We start from the raw sequence: 13,841 nt of genomic DNA, 5'->3' as shown, positions 1-13,841 counted from the left end.
TTAAATGTACCACCATCTATCTAGTCACCAAATTCAGACCCTTGGTATCATCCTCAACTGCTCATTTTCACTCAGCTATTCTATCCATGAAATTGCCACATTTTGTCATTTCTAAACCTCTACAACATCTCTCATGTATGTTGCCTCCTCTCCACTTACACAGTCACCACCTTAGCTCAAACCCTTATCCCTACCACCTTGACTATTGCACCGGCCTTCTACTTGGTGCCCCTGCCTCAAGTATCTCACCCTTTCGATCCATCACCCACACAGCTGCCAAAATGCTGTCCCTAAAGAGCAAGGCTGACTATGTCAAACAAATTCCACTGCATCACTTAACCCCTTAGCATTACATGTAGACTCCTTTGTCTGGTATTTAAACTTTTCACAACCCAGTTTCCTTTAGACTCTCTTTACAAATTACTCTCCTCCATTGTACTGCCCTATCGTCCTCCTTGCTGTTCCTCACATACATTGCTCCATCTCCTGTTTCTTTGCTTGTATACTCCTTCCCTTCCCAGCCTAGGATGTCTTCTCTCCTCATCCCTGCCTCTCAGAATCTGTGGCTTCCTTCAAGACTCAGTTTATTTGCCACCTTCTCTAGGAAGACTTATCAGTGCCTTCTCCTCTAAGGTTTCCTTACTTTATAAACATGTTGTCTCCCCTATCATTTCCTTGAGGACATAGACTGTTTTTGCTTCTGTGCTTTGTTGTTGGGTCCAGAGTGATTAGCAGAGTACCTACTAAGTACATAGTAGGCACTTAATAAATGCTTATTTGTAAATTGATTCAAGGCTGAATATATAAATTTGATAGTGTTGGCATGGAGATGTTAATTGAATCCAAGGGAGAGAGACAGAAAGTATAGAGAGAGGAGAAAAGGGCTCAGTACAATAACAGGATTAAGCAAAAGAGAGTGAGGACATATGGTCAAAGAGGCAAGAGAAGAAACAGTAGAGAGTCCTCTCATGTAAGCCAAGGGTGAAGAAAGTGTGCAGGAGGAAGAGGTGGCTGACAGTGCAACTATTCTAGAAATTTTTACTATAAAGGTCCTTAACCTCTTTGTATCATGTATCCCCCTTTAACAGTCTTACAAAGCCTATGGACCCCTTTTCAGAATGCTTTAAATAAACAAAATACATATTTGTTGTTATTTGTTATACAGTTATCAAAATACATTTTTAGTGGTCACAGATCCAGGTTAAGAATTCTTGGTTTAATGAAATGAAAACTGAAAAAAGGTCACTGGATTTAACATTTAGGTGATATTTGCAACCTTGAAGAAAGCAACTTCCATCAAGCAGTGAAGTAGGAAGACAGACTGCAAGGGAATGGGAAAAAAAAAGTAGGATATGAAAAAGTGCAGGCAACAAATGTAGATGGGCCCCTTCCAAAAATTTGGCTACGGGGCAGCTGGATGGCTCAGTGGAGGGGCAGCTAGGTGGTGCAGTGGATAGAGCGCTGGCTCTGGAGTCAGGAGGTCCTGAGTTCAAAACTGGCCTCAGACACTTAACACTTACTAACTGTGTGATCCTAGGCAAGTCACTTAACCCCATTTGCCAAAAAATTGGCTACAAAAGGAAGAGATAATGAATGATAGCTTGAGGAAATAGCAGAGTCAAGTAAGAGTTATTTAAGAATGGAAAAAGAAGGTACAATGGTACAGAGGAAAAAGCACTGGTTCTGGAGTCAGAGAAACTAGATGAAAATCCTACCTTTGACACTACTACCTCTGTGACTGGGCAAATTACTTTGTCTCCCTAGGGGTCCATTTCCTCATCTTTAAAATGAAGGGGTTGGAATAGATAATCTCTGGAATCCCTTCCAGTGCTGTATCTTTTTCCTGTGGTCCTATCTCCTGGTTATGTTTTTAGGCCATGGGAAAGGAGGCAATGAATAAGGAGAAATCAAAGATGAGTGAAAGAAAAGGGCATAGGCTTGCAAAAGAGGTGGAAGGATATAGGAATATTCATTAAGGGCAGGTATTCATTCTTTCCTCAAAGGCCTCTTGTCCATCTTAGAAAGCATCAAAGACTGGAAACACAGATGCATTCTACAGGCCACTTGTGGGAGATTCTGTTATAGGATTATGATGATGATGATTATTATTCCCCTTTTACATATAAGGAAACTGAGACCAAGAGAAATTTTTAAGTGATATGACTATACACTCAGGTTTCAAGTATAGGATACTGAGTAAATAGAAATGATGGAGACAGAAGGTAAAGAGAATTTGGGGAGAAAATTGACAAGTCTGGATTGGGACATGTTACATTTGAGCTGTTTGGAGATTCTTAGATGAAATTGTTCTATCGGCAGCCAGAGGTTTGGGACCAAAGCTCAGATGAATAATAAAACTTGGAAATACAGATTTGGAAGTCATCTTTGTAGCAAATAAGATTACCGGGGGCAAAATATAGAGTGAGGAAAAAAAAGAGGGTCAAGAACAGAACCCCAGGAAACAACTTAAGAAGTAGGGAAGAAGAGCAGCTAGAGAAGGAGACAGTGCACATTATAAAAGAGGTAAGAAGAGAATCAGGTTAGTGGGGATGTCTCTTAGTCAAAAGCATCAAAGAGTATCCAGAAGGGGGTAATGATCAACGGTGTCAGAAGGTTCAGAGAAATCTCAGAGGATTTTTAAAAGCTCATTTGGGGATCATTAGAAATCTTTGAGAGGAATTTCAGTACAGTGTTAGTGGCAAAAAACAAATTAAAGGGTTTGAAGAAAGAGTGAGTTGTAAAGCAGTGAAGGCAGCAGATACAGACAACTTTTTCAAGCTATGTAACAGTGAAGGAGAGAGGAGAGAATGGGGTAGAAGGATCAAGGCCTCAGAGATTTTTTAGGATTAAGGAAACCTGAAACTATTCATAAGCACTTTGTAGGAAAGTACCTCCAGCTAAGCCTTGAAGGTCTGAGATTCTCAAAAGTCTTCCCGCAGTATTAAACTATTAGAGACTTTTGAGATACCCTATATTTTGGAAAGATTCCCAACAACAACAACAACAACAACAAAAAATGGAAGTTGTCACTTAGGTGGAATAACTCATTTCCCAATGTTGCTGCAAAAATGAGACACTAACATACCAAATCTTTTCTGTTCTTTAGACCTCAGGCATATGTGGATCATATGGATGCTTCTTATTCACTTTCTGCATTACCCTTTAGTCAGATGAGTGAACTTCTAAACAGAGCTGAGGAAAGGGTCTTAGTGAGACCACATGAGCCACCTCCACCTCCTCCAATGCATGCAGCAGGAGATGGAAAACCGGCTCCTACTTGTATCAGGTAACAGAATGAAGTACACGGGTAACTATTCCTTTTAAGAAGAGCTGCTACATTTTTTCTTCAGTCAAGTATTCCAATAGAAGAATTTTACCCTGATGAAAGAAACTTATATTTCTTAGGAAGAATTTTGCCGAGTACATATGAATAATATTATGCTGTCTAAGGGAAGGGAAAGTGGAATTTTATAAAAGGGTTGTGTTTTAAAAGAACAAGAAATGGAAGTTAAACAAAACAGTTGAGATATATAGTGATAGATGTCAGTAAAGTGTTGGAAAAAAGGACTGTCGGGATGAGGGGCAGAAAATCAGATGCTGTTCATAATCTTTCTTGAGTGTTTTGTTTTGTTTTGTTTTTGAAGCTTAAATTAGTCTGTCAGTTACTGAATCTAACAAATTATAAACTCCCTAAGGGAAATTAGAGGAATTATGAATGTTCTATTCATTCTAGGCTCTATTCTCGGGAAGATGTATGGCTCTTGTAAATCTGTCACAACCAAACTCTGTATATAATAAGTATCATTGATTTCATTGAGAATACATATATTGGGACCAAATACTTATGATTGAATACAGTCCTATCTTTGCCACAAGGATTTCTACATATATAGCAATAGCGCGAATGTACTTTGTCACAGTACAGGCTTAATCCATTTTAGTTATTTTTTATTTTAGTCCTACTTTAATTTATAAAACATTAAAATATAGAAAATATGTTAAACATATTAAAAATATAAAATATGTTAGGTATAATGTATATATAATATATAAATATATCATTTATTTTAGTTATTAGAATTTATTTACTAGTAGGACCCTGCATGAGAGTTCAATGAAACTGTTCTAATGTGAAATTATCATTATCAAGGATTATAATCATATTTCTATGATGTATGCTTGTCATCGTTATCATTATTAACATTCTCACTGATATCCTTTTCTGTCCTTTTCCTGTCATGCTACTTACCCATAAAAATCTTACAGTTTTTAGAGAAAGCTGTAAAATGATTACTGATGGCAAATGATACCGGTTAACTAATGCATTTGAAAATATGTTTTAGATTTCCTGTTTTTATTAACTGATTGGGGCATATCATTGTTGTTTCAGCTCGGCTCCAGGCTTGGTAGAAAGCCGGCCTCAGTCTCCAGCCACAGGCAGAACAGCAGTGTTTGTCAGCCCCGCACCCCCACCTCCTCCACCTCCTCTTCCATCTGCCTTGTCAACTACTTCATTAAGAGCTTCAATGACTTCAACCCCTCCCCCTCCAGGACCTCCCCCACCTCCACCTCCAGCTGCTGCTCTTCCAGCTCCAGCAGTGCCGCCCCCGCCAGCTCCTCTACAGATCGCACCTGGAGTCCTTCACCCAGCTCCTCCTCCGATAGCGCCACCTCTGGTGCAGCCCTCCCCTCCAGTCACTAGAGCTGCCCCAGTGTGCGAAACTGTACCCGTTCATCCACTCCCACCAGGGGAAGCGCAAGGGCTGCCTCCACCTCCACCACCTCCTCCCCTGCCACCTCCAGGCAGCATTCGGCCATCGTCACCCGTCACTGTTGCAGCTCTTCCTCATCCTCTCTCTGGAGTACACCCACCCCCATCCACTGCCCCTGGGCCTCATGTTCCATTAATGCCTCCATCTCCTCCATCCCAAGTTGTTCCTGCTCCGGAGCCAAAGCGCCATCCATCAACCCTGCCTGTAATAAGCGATGCCAGGAGCGTACTTCTGGAAGCAATACGGAAAGGTAATTTACTGTTCCTAATTTTAAAAAGGAGGGGATGTGGGGTTGCTATTGGACACTTAGTCAGACTTTCAGATAGTGGTCTGCTTTACATTTGTAAAATACAATTTTGTTTCTGCTGGTGGCTCTGCCTGTCTCAAGTCTTTCCCCTCTCCAATCCATCCTCCCTTGAGTAGCCAGAGGGAGTTTCCTAAAATGCAGGTCTGACCATGACACCTCCCCCTTCCCCCCCACTCAGTAAACTCTAGGGCTCTCTGTCACTTCCAGGATCAAACATAAAGTCCTCTGTTTGGCATTCATAGTTCTTCATAACCTAGCCCCAATCCCAACTTCTGCAGTCTTCTTACACTTTATCCTGACATGTACTCTTTGATGCAATGATGCTGGCCTCCTTATGGTTCTTTGAACAATACAGCTCAGTTCCAGGCATTTTCTCTGGTTGCCTCCCATAACTGGATTGCTCTCTCTCTTCATCTCTGCCTCTTGGCTTTCTTCATGTCTCACCTAAAATACCATCTTCAATGGACAGGAAGCATTTCCCAACCCCTCTTAATTCTATTGGCTCCAGGGGCAGCTAGGTGGCGCAGTGGATAGAGCACCAGCCCGGAGTCAGGAGTACCTGAGTTCAAACCCGGCCTCAGACACTTAACACTTACTAGCTGTGTGACCCTGGGCAAGTCACTTAACCCCAATTGCCTCACTTAAAAAAAAATTCTATTGGCTCCACTGCTTAAATTATTTACCATTTTTCCTGTATATGTCTTATTTGTACATATTTCTATAGACTTGTTCTCTCCCCCATTAGGTTGTGAGGTGAGTTTCTCAAGAGTTGGGACTACCTTTCACCTCTTTTTGTATCCCTAGGACTTAGCACAGTGCCTGGCACATAGTAGATGCTTAATAAATTTTTATTGATTGACAGATAAGTGTTCTTTAACAGATGCTGGCTTATAGTCTGTTTAAACAAGCATTTACGGGGGCAGCTAGATGGTGCAGTGGATAAAGCACTGGCTTTGGATTCAGGAGGGCCTGAGTTCAAATCCGGCCTCAGACACTTGACACTTGCTAGCTGTGTGACCTTGGGCAAGTCACTTAACCCTCATTGCCCACCCAAAACAAAACAAAAATCATTAAGTATTTATTAAGTATCTACCATGTGCCAGGCATTGGGGTAGCTACTCCCTGGTTTTCAAAAGAGCTCTTAGTTGAGTATCAGAGAATCACAGCATTTAAGATTTCAGAGTGACTTTGTGGGCCATCTAGCCCAAACCACAAAAATAATCTGGTCTACAACATTTCAGACAAGTGGGTCATCCAGATTCTGAAGATCTCCAAGATGGGGGGTAGGGGGAAACAGGGAACTACGGCACCCATACAGACAGACCATCCCACTTACAGATAACTAATTGTTAAGAGAGTATTTTCTGACATCAAACCTAAATCTACCCCTCTCTTGCCGCCTCCCACTGTTTCTAGTTCATCCTTCCAAGGCCAAACAAAACATGTCTAATCTCTCTTCCCCGTGACAACCATTCATTTGTTTGAACAGATCTCATTTCGCTCCTGAGCCTCCTTTCTCTGGGCTAAACATCTCCAATTCTTCTGCCAGTCCTCAGATAGCATGTTCTAAAGGCCCTTCACCATCCTGGTTGGATGCTCACCAGATTATCAGCATCCTTCCTGAAATATGGCACCCCATGCTGCACGTGCCACTGAGGGTTCCACATGAGGTTTTCTGCCTCTCTTGATGTGCATCCTAATGCCATATTAGCTTTCTGGACTGCCATATTAACCCAAGTTTGACTTTACCTTTATCCCTATAAAATTTTATCTTAATGATAATGACTAGCATTTATCTAGAACTTCTTATTTACCAGACATTGTGCTAAGTGCTTTACAAATATTATCTCAGTTGATCCTTACAAAAACCCTGCAAGGTTGGGCTTTTATTATCCTTATTTTGCAGTTGAGGAAACCGAGGCAGACAGAACTTAAGTGACTTGCCTAGGGGCATAAGTGTCTGAGATGGGATTCGAACTCAGACCTTCTTAATTCCAGTCCCAGCACTCTATTCACTGTACCACTTATTTGTGTGACCCAGCATTCTAGCCTGTCAAATTTTTTTTTTTGAAAATTGACTCTGTCCTCCAGCATGTTAGCTGTCTCTCTCAGCTTTGTATTATCTGAAGATTTGATAAACATGTCATCTCTGCTTTTATGCAAGGCATTAAATAAAAATGTTAAGCAGCACAGGTAGCTAGACCCTTGGAGTATTCTAAAGCAGCTCTCCTTTACAGGCTGACATAAATCTTTTTAGGTACTGCCATGTAGCTAGTTTTGCATGCAGCTGTTTTTACTATGGCTTTTCTCCTGTCTCTGAATTTTTCCCCATGAGAATAGCATGAGAGCTTTCATCAGCTGCTTTGCTAAAAGCTAGGTAAACTGGAGCTCCTTCATTACCTCTAATCTACCAGTTCGTTAACCCTGTCCAAAAAGAACAACATAAGAATAGTCTGGTATGACTGTTTAACATTCATTTCCCCCCCACCCCCACCCCCACCATGATTTTATTGGAATTGTGTCGTTTTCTATCAGAAAATCCTTTAGAACATTTACACTTGTAAATCTACATTCCTCTTAGTCCTGCTCCTGGCTGGGGCAGAGGATGGAATCTGCCTGGACTGGGGCCACCAGCCCATTTGCCCCATATCACCAGACAGGACTTCCCAAGCTGAATAGCTGGGGGTCTACAGGGGGTGATCCTCAGAGGGAGCAACCAGAACAGAATTTTTCCTTGCTGTACCCTCCAACTTTTGAAGGCTGACATTATCTTTATTTAGGGCAGATTAGGACATTGCTTGACTGTTCTGCTATTTAGCAGAAAGAGACCTCCAGCAGATGTCCAGATAATTGGAGTTTTCCATCTCTGCTCGGTCGTGCCTTTTGCCAGGCTTATTCCTGAAGTCGTCTTCATCTGTTTCCTCTTCCCATGTAAAGAATATAGTTTGAAATGTCCATAGACCTTTAGAGTTCTTTTTTTTTTTTAATAATAGTCCAAGAAAACAACTCCTCAATCATTTTGTTGCTGAATCCCATTTTAACAAAACACAGTTGTGGCATGTTTATGGTCTTTAAAAAAAAAATCCTATATTGTGTAAGTCCTATTTTTTTCCAGATCTTTCTTTTTCCAATTACATGTAAAGATAGTTTTTAGCATTCACAATCCCATTTTTTTATGTTACTAATTATTAACTTAATGTTCCGCTAAAATTAAGGTGCCTCTCTAAGTCCCTATTGCAATACTAGGGAGAAAATAAAGCCCATGAAAAATAAACTTAATATGCATAGAGGTAGGTAGGTGTTATGGTGGATAGAAAGAACACTGGGCCTGGAGTCAGGAAGACCTGTGTGACCCTCGGCAAGTCACTTAATCTCTGTTTGCCTCGGTTTCCTCAAATGTAAAATGAGGATAATAATAGCACCTACCTTCCAGGATTGTTGTGAGGATCAAATGAGACAACATTTACAAAGTGCTTACCACCATGCCTGGCACATAGTTATTTCTTCCCTCCCCCAGCTTAATTCAAATAAACATCCTGCAAACACAAGCCTATATATAGGCAGTACAAATGTATTACAAGTAGAATCATATTTTTCTTACACCCATTTTGTATCCATGAGCTTTTTGAGGAATTTTGTCTAAATTCCTTTAGCACCAATGGTACCATTTGGCAAAATGCTATACCAGCATGACATGTTTACAAAATAGCTAACATCTCTAAAAATTGTGCCCTTGGATTCTTCTTTCTGAGTATCTGGCTGTTAGTTTTTCCGTTAGTATTTTTCATGCTCAGCGAATGTGTTCAAGAAAAGTTAATATTTGGCTCTTTGGTTTAAAACCCACAATGACTTTGAATTATTACACACCAGGTATTCAGCTAAGAAAAGTAGAGGAACAGCGTGAACAAGAGGCTAAACATGAACGCATTGAAAACGATGTGGCCACCATCTTGTCCCGCCGGATTGCTGTGGAATACAGCGATTCTGAAGATGATTCAGAGTTTGATGAAGTGGATTGGCTGGAGTAAAGAAACATCCATTAATACACAACCAAACTGAATGCAAACGTCCATTGTGGTGCTCGTTCTTTGAAAATGGTTGGTCATTAATAGTGTTTTATATTTTTTTCCCCTTCAATCCTTTTTTTTTTTTTTGGTCCTATTTTTCAGTTTACAGGAAAATTAGCACATCTTTCAAGGTAAATGTTTTATGGTAGTTTTTCTTTCTTTCTTTTTTTTTCTGGAAAGAACATACTTTGTTCATATAGACCACTAAGTATTAAGCATGGGCAGCTGTTGCTAGAGTAGCAAATTCTGTTTTTGTTCTATTTTGGTTTTTACATCTCAATTGTGCACTTTGTGAATTTTAAGTTAATGAAGGTAACTGAGATTGAAATTCCAAGGGCAGCTGTATGTATTAATGAGCCTTATTCCATTTTAAATAATGTCAAGAAATGCATTAAACCTATCAAGAGATCACTACCTTGATTATGTGCGTACACTAAGAAAGGACAATAGTATGTAGTACTGAGTACACGTCAAGAAAAAAGAATGCTTGAGCTTTTTTTAAATCTCTCTTTTTTTTTTCATTTTAAAATAATTATGGCCTTATATTTGAGTGTTTAGCAGTCTCCCTTCCCCTGGCACTCCATCCCTTAAACTACATATTGTGTGTGGTACTATTTGCCTGCCTACAAAAGTTTGATTTTTCCATGTGAAATACTCTGACTGAAACATATTGTGTAACTTATGTAACTGTTAAGAATAATAGTCTGATTTAATAAATGGTTCATTTTAAATGTTTTTACTTGTTGCTTTTCTTTTAATAGTCATCCTCTAAATGGTGTTATTGAAGCCTCCCAAATTGATGAGATTGTGGATTCATTTGAATAAAAAAATAAGATTTACGGTTTTTAGAATCTTACAATACACAGTGTCCTCCTTAATTAAGAAAGAATCATTGGGAGTATTACATAGGGTGGCCGAGATGTTGTTTTTTCCTAAAGTCACAAAAGAGATGTTTCATAACCTTCTGAGATTATAGAACAAAATGTAAAATTAGTTCCCCAATTTGGCACATCTCAATTCAGCTTAGCTACAAACTTCTTTATAACTTAGCATCAAGTGGGCTTTTATAAGAGCAGTCAGCATGACTTGAGTAATCTTATTTGGGGGGGGCACTTTATAATTAAAGAAGGCAAATACAGAACAATAATTCATGTCAGAATCCTTAATATGTAGAACAGAAGGTTTGAGAGTTGACTTGATAAGAGTTTTTAAAAGATTATTACAAATAGGCCAAAACCAACTGATGATGTTTAGGCTAGAAAAGAGGAAATGCAGCAAGAGGTATTTAGGTTTGATACATAAAACAATGCCCTAGAATTATTTGACCCTGGAATAGATTGGATGCATTAGAAACAACCTTGCTAGCATGGGAGGGGACTGGACTAAATGATCTTTTGAAGTCCCTTCCAACCTTATAGAAATGCATATTATCAAAATTTGTCTTAGTTGTTTTCCAGAAAATAGGTCTTAATTTGTCATTCTCCTAGTGAATTTAACAATACACATGTACTTGAAAGGAAAAGACTGGGGTTTTTTTAGCCTCAACTATAGTCAGCTGACCAAAAGAGATGGGACTGGTCAATTCAATCCAGAGGTTATTTACTATGTGCCAGGTGTACTAAGACAAAAATGAAGCAAGTCCTTGGCACCAAGAAACTTATGTTCTTATGCCCAAAGAGCTATAAAGCTTTGACCCAGCAATACCACTATTAGGACTTTTTCCCAAAGAGATCATAAAAAAGGGGAAAGGACCTACATGTACAAAAATATTTATAGCTACTCTTTTTGTGGTGGCAAGGAATTGGACATTCAGGGGATGCCCATCAATTGGGGAATGGCTGAACAAGTTGTGGTATATGAATGTAATGGAATACTATTATGCTGTAAGAAATGATGAGCAGGAGGATTTCAGAGAAACCTGGAAGGACTTGCATGAACTGATGCTGAGTGAGATGAGCAGAACCAGGAGAACATTGTACACAGTATCAACAACATTGTGTGTTGATCAGCTGTGATAGACTCGACTCTTCTCAGCAATACAGTGGTCCAAGATACTTCCAAAGGACTCATGATGGAAAATGCTCTCCAAATCCAGAAAAAGAACGAACTGTGGCATCTAGATGCAGATTGAACCATACTATTTCTATTTTTTTTTGTTTTCCTTTTTTTGGTTTTTCCCTTTTGCTCTGATCCTTCTTTCAAAGCATGACAAAATGCAGAAATATGTTTAATGTGATTGTACATATATAACCTATGTCAGATTGCTTGCTGTCTTGGAGGGGGAGGGAAAAAATTTGAAACTAGAAATCTTATAAAAACAAATGTGGAAAACTATCTCTACATGTAACTAGAAAATAATAAAATACTTTTATGATTAAAAAAAAGAAGCTTATGTTCTACTGAGCAATATACAATATATGCCCAAATAAGCAAAAGTAAAAACATACAAAATAATTGCAGGGCACTTGAATGACTGAAGGAATCAGGAAAGGCTTTTTGTAAGGGGTGGCACTTGAGCTGAGCCTTGAAGAGAGTGAGGCAGAGGTAAGGTGAGAGCATTCCAAGCAGGAGATAAAAATGTGTACAAGAACAGCATAGAGGCCAGTTGGGCTAGAATGTAGATTACATGATGGGGAATAATTATGCTTAGAAAGATAGGTTGGAGCCATATTGTAAAGGACTTGAAATGCCAAGTACAGTATTTTGTATTTAATCATAAAGGCAATAGGAAGCCATTGAAGCTTCTTGAACAGGGGAGTAATATGGTCATTCTCATGCTTTAGGAATTTCAGTTCAGTAGCCAGGTGGCACAGTGGATAGAGTACTGGGCCTGGAGTCAAATCCAAGTTCAAATTTTGTCTCAGACACTTACTAGCTGCGTGACCCTGGACAAGTCACTTAACCCTGTTTGCCTCAGTTTCCTCATCTCTAAAATGAGCTGGAGAAGAAAATGGCAAACCACTCCCAAGTACCTCTGCCAAGAAAACCCCAAATGGGGTCACAAAGAGTCGTAGACTACTGAAAATTAGTGAACAGCAAAGCTATATGGAGGATAGATTGGAAAATAAAGATGAGTATAAAGAGACCTATTTGAAGGCTATCACAATAGTAGAAACAAAAGGTGATGAAGCAGGCCAAAATAGGCCTGCTATGGAGCAAGTAAAGGAGATACAAAAAAGAGATAGAAATGGAGGTTAAATTAGCAACTGACTGGATATGGAAGTAAGGGAGATTGTATTCCAAGTTTGTGTACCTAGGTGACTGAAATGATAATGATGCACTTAACAAAAATAAGGAATTAGGGAGGATGGGCAATTTTATGGGAAAAGATAATGAGTTCTATTCTTGTGGTAAGTTTAAGACACTTATGGGATAACCAAGTGGAGATACCTAGCAGGCAATTAGAAATACAATAATATGGTCCTGGAACAGAGTTGAATAAGAAAGGAAACATTTGGAAAGTCTAAAAGAACAAAGGTGAGTCTGTAAATAAGCAAAACAACAATATTTATCCTAATTACTTGACAGACTTGCAGATATATTATGAAGACTGAAATTAGGAAGATATTGTATGCAATTTTAACTGACAGACCTTCAGCCTCAACATTCACTTTTAACTTAAAAGAACTCTCAAAGCATTCAACAGCCAATTTACAAAGAACAAAAAGGCTATGAACTTACCATTAGGACAACTAGATGGCACAGTGGATAAAGTGCCAGGCCTAGAATCAGAAGGACTCATTTTCCTGAGTTCAAAGCTGGCCTTAGACACTTACTGGTTACGAGACCCAAGATGAGTCATTTAACCCTGTTTGCCTCAGTTTCCTCTTCTGTAAAATGAACTAGAGAAGGAAATGGCAAACCACTCCAGCATCTTTGCCAAGAAAACCCCAAATGGGGTGACAGAGTAGGACATGACAAAACAACAACTACCATTAGGTTTCTGTGAACAGAATTGTGCCCAATAAATGTCATTTTCTTCCCTGACAAAATGACTCTATATATGTTACCTTTATTTTCTCTTCATCCATTCATTTACTCACTGTGATCTCTGGCCTTCAGAAACACTGATTTTTTTATCCCAAATAATGATACTTTTAATAAACAAAAATTTGGTGTGAACTATGCTGCTACTAAGTTGGCATACAACTCCCTAGAAAATCCTCCCCAGGGGCATCAGGAAAAAGCAATCTACCCCCATTCCCTGGTCCACCCCCTCTTTTTTGTTTGCACCTGTCGTATTATTAGTGTAAAGCAGTGGTTCTCAGTGTGGTCCAGAGACCCCTGAGACTCTGGTCTGAAAGGTCAAAGCAATTTTCAAAATAACACTAAGATGTTTTAATTTCTAATATGGTCAGTGTTGACAGCTAAAATCTACACAAAGTTCTTTGGGGAAGGGAAATCTTCAATAATTTTTTTGAGCATAAAAGGGTTCTGGGACCAAAGAAATGCAGAACTGGTGAGAAAGCTCCCTCTCCTACTACTGATAGCAAGTATTCCTCTTCCTAAAGTTTTATTTGCTTGGAGCAGTGACAGATTGAGTAGTTTGCTCAAGGTCACTTACAATAGTACACCCAGGAAAGGACATTAAAGGGTATTGAGCCCAACCCCTTCTTTTTATAAATTGGAAAACAGGCCAAGAGATTGAGACTTGCTCTAGGTGACACAGCTAACAAGCATGAGACAGGATTTAAA

The 13,841-nt window shown here is 39.3% G+C and overlaps 1 protein-coding gene across 5 annotated transcripts in view; it reads left to right on the top strand.

The window, feature by feature from the left end:
* Positions 1-9,881, top strand: part of WASF1 (WASP family member 1) — a 125,995-nt gene extending 116,114 nt beyond the window's left edge. For all 5 annotated transcript variants that reach the window (XM_044000509.1, XM_044000511.1, XM_044000513.1 and 2 more), the window contains 3 exons: positions 3,107-3,286; positions 4,391-5,022; positions 8,950-9,881. In XM_044000509.1, the coding sequence (XP_043856444.1) occupies positions 3,107-3,286; positions 4,391-5,022; positions 8,950-9,107 (970 nt within the window). In that variant the 3' untranslated portion in view covers positions 9,108-9,881. The remainder of the gene's footprint in view (positions 1-3,106; positions 3,287-4,390; positions 5,023-8,949) is intronic.
* The last annotated feature ends 3,960 nt before the right edge of the window (positions 9,882-13,841 follow it).

This window comes from Dromiciops gliroides, chromosome 4 (genome assembly GCF_019393635.1).
Source record: "Dromiciops gliroides isolate mDroGli1 chromosome 4, mDroGli1.pri, whole genome shotgun sequence".
NCBI lineage: Eukaryota > Metazoa > Chordata > Mammalia > Microbiotheria > Microbiotheriidae > Dromiciops > Dromiciops gliroides.
Note: the sequence above shows the minus strand (reverse complement) of the source record. Positions and strands in the feature narration are given on the sequence as shown.